The sequence below is a fragment of the Mus caroli genome, chromosome 4 (assembly GCF_900094665.2).
Source record: "Mus caroli chromosome 4, CAROLI_EIJ_v1.1, whole genome shotgun sequence".
NCBI lineage: Eukaryota > Metazoa > Chordata > Mammalia > Rodentia > Muridae > Mus > Mus caroli.
In genome coordinates, this window is record NC_034573.1 from 123,198,981 (window position 1) to 123,207,177 (window position 8,197).

General features: G+C 50.8%; 1 protein-coding gene across 1 annotated transcript; it reads left to right on the forward strand.

Annotated features, from left to right (window-relative positions):
* Positions 1–1,881: 1,881 nt before the first annotated feature.
* Nr0b2 (nuclear receptor subfamily 0 group B member 2) lies at positions 1,882–4,845 on the forward strand. The gene is made up of 2 exons (XM_021160631.2): positions 1,882–2,480; positions 4,306–4,845. Exons 1-2 carry the CDS (start codon positions 1,931–1,933, stop codon positions 4,545–4,547), a joined length of 792 nt encoding a protein of 263 aa, XP_021016290.1. The 5' UTR covers positions 1,882–1,930; the 3' UTR covers positions 4,548–4,845.
* Positions 4,846–8,197: the final 3,352 nt, after the last annotated feature.

The following is an 8,197-nucleotide window of genomic DNA, read 5'->3' on the forward strand; positions in this document are numbered from 1 at the left end:
CTTGGGAGGTTGAGACATCGCAGTGCAAATGTAAGACTAGCCTGGGCTACAAGTGCGACATCACAAACAAAACAAGCAATGATGAGAGGAAGAGCAAAAAGCATCATCCTTCCTGTGCCAGTTCTCAGGACGAGGTGCGAGCAGCCACTGAGCCCCATCAGTCCATGAGCTCTGTGTTTGTTCTCTCACCGTGACTGCTCCTTTCCATCCTGGACCATCTGCTCTCTTCCAGTGGAGGCCTGGGCTGAGGGTATATGCTATAGTGAAAGCAGTGTGCCTGCTTGTCATTGGGGATGAAGACAGTCAGGTGCCAGTCTCATGGTCTCTGCAGGGCTTTGCTCTATCCTCACATCAGCACCACAGGAAGACCTTACAGCCTCAGCTAAGACACCAAGACTCAGCTGGGGGCTGGGGAGTGGCACAGGCCTTTTACTCAAGTACTAGGGAGGCAGAAGCAGGTATTCTAAGCCAACCTGATCTACAGAGCAATTTCTTAGGACAGCCAGAGCTACCCAGAGAAACCCTGGCTGGAAAAAAAAAAAAAAAAAAGCAAAATTTTTAAAAAGGGAGAGAGACAAAGGCTCCCTGACCACTGGAGACGAGCTGACAGTCACACACTAGAACTGGGAAGCGTGGAGGCTAAACCAGGTGCCAGGGCAGAGGATGCCAGATCTCTCTTTATCCACAGCACCGGGTTGCCCAAGACTGTGGCAACAGGGAGCCTGCTAGGCAAGGCTAGCCAAGGTCAGGAACCAGACACAACTGAGGCCCTCCCATGTCCTTTGTCCCTCACCTCTGACCACTAAAGACAAATGCCCAGGACAGAGGAACCAGGTGCTAACAGAGATGTGATTCTACCCATACTGTAGGTGGGCCATACCTGCAGACCAGGTGTGGGTGGGTGGGGTGGGGTGCCTGTTAGCCACCAGTTCTGGGAAACTCACACTTTGGCGGCAGAACTGATCCAAGGGGACAAAGATGACTTTGAGGTCCGACACACCTGTGCTCTATCCCTTCCCGTTGGAGTGACTTTGAGTAGGTCACTTCACTTCTTGGAGTGTCACAGAGTAAGAATGCAGTCTCATTGGAAATTCTTCAGGGTTACAATGGAAAGGGACCCACAACAAAGTGGGGTCCTTAGTAAATGTCGGCCATGTATTCCCACGGTTTTGCAAGGGCAGACCCAGCCTCTCTGAGGCTATAGGAATGCTAACTTGGGGGAAGGGGCTCTGAATGATCTTCCTCCCAAAGGAGCCCCTGGACTGGAGTCCCAGGAGGGCGGCCTCTGAGACTGTACAGTGAGCAAAGTCCCCCAGGGACCTGGCTCCCTTCCCTGTGGCCCGTTCCTTACCAACAACAGGAGCAGAGAGCCCCAAGGTTAGGCAAACACAGCAGCGATAAGCCACTTCCAGGCTGGGTCATGTATTCAAGGCTTTAGCCAGTTTCCCGGCTGGCTCCTTGGCTCAGTGAGAACCCTGGTCTTGTGTGCATGGAAATGGGCATCATTAGAAACAGCAGTCTCAGGCACTGGCTGGTTGAGCGCCTGGGACCTTGGTGCCCTGGTACAGCCTGGGTTAATGACCCTGTTTATACACTTGAGTCATCCGATAAAGGGCATCCAGGCAGTGGGCAGGTGGCCCTGTGCCCTGCAATGGCCACTTCATTGACTAAAGTGATAGCAAGGCCACGTGGAGCTTCCAGTGCCCCTCCCCCACCACTTCCCCATCAGTCCTGCCAGGGTCAGCGTGTATGCATTGTGTGTGTGTGTGTGTGTGTGTGTTTTTTTTTTTTTTTTCCTTTCAATGAACATGACTTCTGGAGTCAAGGTTGTTTGGTCAGTCCCCTTCCCGCCCATCAAGGATATAAATAGCACTCACGGTAGAGAGAGAGGGCCAGATAGCTGGGAAGAAACAGGAACAAGATACTAACCATGAGCTCCGGCCAGTCAGAGCCAGTCTGCCCATGCCAGGGCTCTGCAGGTCGGCCGACTATTCTGTATGCACTTCTGAGCCCCAGCCCCAGCCCCAGGACCAGGCCCGTTGCACCTGCGTCTCACAGCCACTGCCTATGCCAGCAGCAGCGGCCTGTGCGTCTGTGTGCTCCACACCGCACCTGCAGGGAGGCCTTGGATGTCCTAGCCAAGACAGTAGCCTTCCTCAGAAACCTGCCGTCCTTCTGCCACCTGCCCCATGAGGATCAGCGGCGGCTGCTAGAGTGCTGCTGGGGCCCTCTCTTCCTGCTTGGGTTGGCCCAGGATGCTGTGACCTTCGAGGTGGCTGAGGCTCCGGTGCCCAGTATACTTAAGAAGATCCTGCTAGAGGAAGCCAGCAGCGGGGCCCAGGGTGCCCAGCCATCAGACCGGCCACAACCCTCACTGGCTGCCGTTCAGTGGCTGCAGCGCTGCCTGGAGTCTTTCTGGAGCCTTGAGCTGGGTCCCAAGGAGTATGCGTACCTGAAGGGCACGATCCTCTTCAACCCAGGTGAGCTCCCAGACACTCCTGGATGGTGGTCAAGGTGGGAGGGGATAGGGCCCATCCAAGGAAAGTGCTTTCTTGGGGCTTGACACCCATTGTATCATTGGGTCCTTGTGAGCCTCAAGTAGATGGCTTATAGGAGAGGCACAAAGAAGTTAAGCAACTATCCGAAGGCCACATAGCAAGGCGGAGGCAGAGGAGGGCTGGGAAGTCAGAAGGCAGGCCAAGCTAATGCAGAGACTGCTCTTTGCCACCGTGCCTGTGAAATGTGGCTTGAATCTTAGGGAGAGTGGGAGGGTAGAGGGGGTGCCAGAGGGGGTGGCAGCAGACACAGCTGTGTGACAGCCATATCCTTAGGATCAGGCTACATAGTGAGGCTCTAAAGGGTTCAGAGAGGCCACTCAGAAGGAGAAAGAGGGTTTGGGAGTGGGGCACTCCTTGTGAAGTCAAGCCAGGAGAAGAGAGATGGAGTGATGGGGAGAACTGAGAGAGAGTCTCACCATGTCGCTCTGGGTAGCCTCGAACTCACTATAGACCAAGATGGCCTGGGATGGGAGAATAGTCCTCATAGCTTTGAGGAAGACAAGAGACAGGCCTTGATAGTAAAAGCATGTCACGTAGCAGTAGTAGTCCCATAGCCCCATTGCATTCACCATATGGTAGGGCTCACGCAAAGGGCTTTTTACCAATATCAGTTTGATTAAACCTCATAACGAGTGTGGGTATCAGAAGCTGTCATTAGCCCCACTGGACAGATGAAGAACCGGAAGCACAAAGATTAACGTGCTCATTTAACAAAGGTCACTCAGAAAGATTAAACTGCGTATCCAAGGTCACTCAGCTAATAAGGGGCAGCCCCGAGGTTCAAACTCAGGCAGCCTGGTGCTGGTTTTTGTTTGTTGGTTGCTTGGTTGGTTTTTTTGTTTTGTTTTGTTTTGTTTGGGTTTTTGCTTTGTCTTGTTTTAGTTTGGCTTGGTTTTTGGTTTTAAGATTTATTTAGCCAAGTGGTGATAACACATACCTTTAATTCCAGCATTGGTAGGCAGAGGCACTCAGATCTCTGAGTTCAAGGCCAGCCAGAGAACTAGTTCCAGGACAGGCAGGGCTACGCAGAGAAACTCTGTCTGAAGAGATGACTCAGCAGTTAAGAGCATTAATTGCTCTTCCAGAGGTCCTGAGTTCAATTCCCAGCAACCACATGGTGGCTCACAACCATCTGTAATGGGACCTGATGCCCTCTTCTGGGATGTCTGAAGACAGCTACAGTGTACTTACATATAATGAATAAATAAATCTTTTTAAAAAATCATTTAAAAAAAAGAAAGAGAAAAATAATTCTTTGTAAATTATTTTATGTCTATGAGTTCCTGCATACATGCACACATACATACACACATACATGTATTTTGTATGCATCATCTGTGTGGAAGATGTCACAAAGATGTCGGAAGAGGGTGTCAGATCTTCTGGAAGTGGAGTTATAGGGAATTGTAAACCACAATGTGGGTGCTGGAAACTGAACCCAGGTTCTGAGCAAAAGCAGGAAGTGCTCTTAGCCACTGAGCCTTCTCTCCAGCCCGTGTGTCTTAGTCATGATATCCTCATTATCTGTTTCCTCTCTATAAGTGGATGGATGGATGAATAAAATGGTAAATAATGAAGGCGGCGGTGGGTGGACACTCCAAGGTGACAGAGTGAGCCAATGCATGTAACTCATTAGTGAAGGATCGCCTCAGTGCTAGAGGGGAGGGAGCTGCTGACATCCTCACGCCCTGTGCTAGCCTCCACAGACCTAGCCACTTAGCAGCTCTCTTCACCTTCTCTGCCACAGATGTGCCAGGCCTCCATGCCTCCTGCCACATTGCACACCTGCAACAGGAAGCTCACTGGGCACTGTGTGAAGTATTGGAGCCCTGGTACCCAGCCAGCCAAGGCCGCCTGGCCCGAATCCTCCTCATGGCCTCTACCCTCAAGAACATTCCATGCACCCTTCTGGTAGATCTCTTCTTCCGCCCTATCATTGGAGATGTTGACATCACTGAACTCCTTGAAGACATGCTTTTGCTGAGGTGACCCGTGGAATGGAGTCTGGTGCCTCCAAAGGGGAGCCTGAAAGGCAGCCCTCAACTCCCCTGGAGCTTCCCTCAGCTCAGCCACACCCCTAGCTCGGACTTCCTTGCTTTGGATACAGTGTACACTACTAACTGTCCAGCAAGCCCTTGATGACTCCCCAAACCTCCAGGCCAAAATGTTTTTCCCTGCCTGGGTAGGGATGGGAGCAGGAAGCTGTACTTCAAGCCAGAATCCCTCCTGACTTTGTACAGAACTAAATTAAGTTATTGGTTTTTGTAATAAAAGGTATGACCTCTGACACTGTAGTTGCTTGTGGAAAAGATCAACCAATCTCCAGGGTGCACCTTAGTCTTGCTGGAGGGGACTCATGGGAAAGACCAACTCCCTGATGGCTTAGGCAGGGATGCTGACACCAGTGCTAGGGATAAGGTTCATTTTGCAACTGACTGTGAAGCCAGCAGAAAACATCCTCTCGCTCACTCCCTGTCACCTTCCTGCCTTTCCGCAGCAGAAGCGTTTTCTGACCTAGGTCTCCAGAGCGTCCATTGTCCGCTTCCAGGCTACAGTTCTCTGGAGGCCGTCTCTTGCCTCAGAGAAATTGGGATTGCAGCTAGTCACAGAAATGCCCCATTCCCGAAACAGACAAGGCCACTTCACTTCCTAGAATTTTCTGATCCTCCGACTCCTCCTATTCTAGCAACTGGCAGAAGAGACTGGTCTGTTAGGAGCAGAGTAGCCAGTGCTGCCCCTGAAGCAGCTCGGAAGCAGAGGCAGGCAGAGGTTTAGCACACACCATGGTCACCCTCGTTGCTAAAGCCTGAGAATACTGTGTCCTGAGCCCAGGAGTTCCCTTCCATTGCCTCTCTGCTCTGATGACCCAGTCCTGGGACCCTCCTCTCAGAGGATCATCCCCATTGTCCTGGCCACCAGAGAGGCTGTGCTTGCTCAGTCCATGGCCTCAGCCCTGCTCCATTCAGAGCCTGACTAGGGTTTGTTTTGATTGGTTGATGTCCGTGCCTCACTGTTTGTTAAATATTCTGACCCGGTCACCCTGGGTCAGGGTGACTGACCTGAAGGGTGAGCAGGAGGAAATGATAAGAGCAGTTGTCTACAGGGCTTTCAGACCTCCTCCTGCCCTGAGCAGGCTTCACCCCCTCACCTCCACAGTTTGGATCCTTCTCACGGGGGCCAAGTTAATTATTGCTCAGAGAGGTCATTCTTTCAGGGCCACAGCCTAGGGGTCACCACTCAGGCCTGCCTCTAAAGTTCCCAGCTTAGGGCCATGCCCCTCCTTCCCCCTGTTTATGGACACCCAGTGACTCCTTATTACAGAACAACACAGCACCAAATCTACAACAAGATACACAGAACTCAGATGCACAGGTCAGGGTCACTCACGTTAACAATCCTCTCTCTCTCTCTCTCTCTCTCTCTCTCTCTCTCTCTCTCTGTGTGTGTGTGTGTGTGTGTGTCTGTCTGTCTGTCTGTCTGCCTGCCTGTCCATCTTCCCATTCATCTGTCTCATTGTGTGTGTGTCTGTCTGTCTGCCTGCCTGTCTGTTTGTCCATCTTCCCATTCATCTGTCTCAGTGTGTGTCTGTGTCTGTCTGTCTGTCTCTATCTCTCTGTCTCTCTCACACACACACACATACACACATACACACATTCTCTCTCTCTCTCAACTGATGCTGACACAGTACTGGAAAGCATGTTTTGGCAGACCCCTCATCCCAAAAGACACAAGTGTGCCCAAGCCACTCAGTCACAGTCCAGTGGCCCCACGCCCCCTCAGAATGACCATATTGCTTGGCAAAACCTTCGCTCTGCACACATTTCCTGCTGGTTTTACTTTTTAATGTGTATGGATGGTTCCCCTGCCTATAGCTCTGCATTACGTGCATACCTAATGCTCTTAGAAGGCAGAAGAGAGCATAGGCTCCCCCAGCACTGGAGTTGCAGATGACTGTGCCCCACCCTGTGGGTGCTTGGAATTAAACCTAGGTCCTCTGGAAGGGCAGCAAGTGCTTTTAACTCCTGAGTCACCTGAAGTGGTCTGAATGAGAATGGCTCACATAGGTTCATGTGTTTGAATGTATGGTCCCCAGTCACTAGAACGGTATGGGAAAGGTTAGGAGGTGTGGTCTTGGTAGAGGAGGTGTGCCACTGGGACTGGGCTTTGACGTTTCTTTCTTTCTGGTGTATGCTTTTTAATTTAATTTAATTTGGGAGACAGAGACAGGCTGATTCCTGAGTTTAGGGACAGCCTGATCTACAGAGCAAGTTCCAGGACAGCTAAGGCTACACAGAGACCCTGTCTTGAAAAACAAACAAACAAAAAACAACAATAAAAAAGCAACTTTGAGCCGGGTGTGGTGGCACATGCCTTTAATCCCAGCACTTGGGAGGCAGAGGCAGGCAGATTTCTGAGTTCGAGGCCAGCCTGGGCTACAGAGTGAGTTCCAGGACAGCCAAAGCTACACAGAGAAACCCTGTCTCGAAAACAAATAAAAAAAAAAAGCAACTTTGATCCCAACACTCACATCGATCTCAGAGTTTTAGGCCAGCCTGGTCTACAGAGCTAATTTCAGGACAGCAGAGAAACCCTGTCTCAAACAAACAAACAAGTAAGAAAAAGATTTTAAATTAGCGTTGGAGAATGTAGCTCACTTAGAGCATTTGCCAGCATATACAAAGTCTAGAGTCGACCTCCAGCCCTGTGAACGAGGCTCGCCTCTAATCCAAGCACCTGAGAGAGGAGGCAGGATAGCCAGGCGATCCAGATCATTCTCAGCTACATAGTGAGTTCAGGTCCAGCCTGGGCTACAGGAGATCACATCTCAACAAATGAATGGATAATGGATGGATGATAGATGGATGGATAGATGGATGGACAAATGATTAAGCCATTTATAGAAAGCCCCTTGATCAGGAAACACATCTCTGCTCTTGCAAGAGAAACCGCCTTTGTCAGCCACATGGGTGTGTGCTAGAGACTATGGAGAGCTAGGTGGCTCAGGTCATGGTCTAGAGGCTCAGTGAATGGCTCAGCAGTTAGGAGCACTGGCTGCTCTTCCAGAGGACTCAGGTTCAATTCCCAGCACCCACATAGCAGCTCACAACTGTCTGTAACTCCAGTTCCAGAGGATCTGACATCCTTACATAGACATACATGCAGGCAAAACACCAGTGCACATGAAATGAAAATAAATAAGTTGAAAAACTGTATAGATCTATGTCTACCCATCTTCAGATTGTTCGATGAATCTACAATCCAGGCCAACCTGCTCTGACAGCATTTGGGACTTTAACTAGACAACCACTCTTAATAGTGACCTGGCCATTCACCCTCTTCTCCCATTCACTCTCTCCTCGGCCATTCCCCACCAGCCAAGCCCTAGAAAATCAACCAAGAGAAGCAACCTTTGGGGCTGAAGAAGCCCCTCATCCCCCCACCTCCCACCAGACCTCCAGACCCTGGCCTGAGCAACCTATCTCTCCCTGCCTGGTTCCATTGCCTCCAGCACCCAGTCCCTCCCACAGTGCTGACATAGGAGGCCTCTCTTGCAAAAGCAGAGGCATGTTTCCTCCACATGACCTGATCAAGAGGATTCAGGGACTAGGTTCATCCTCTCTCTCTTTGATGCCTTTCAT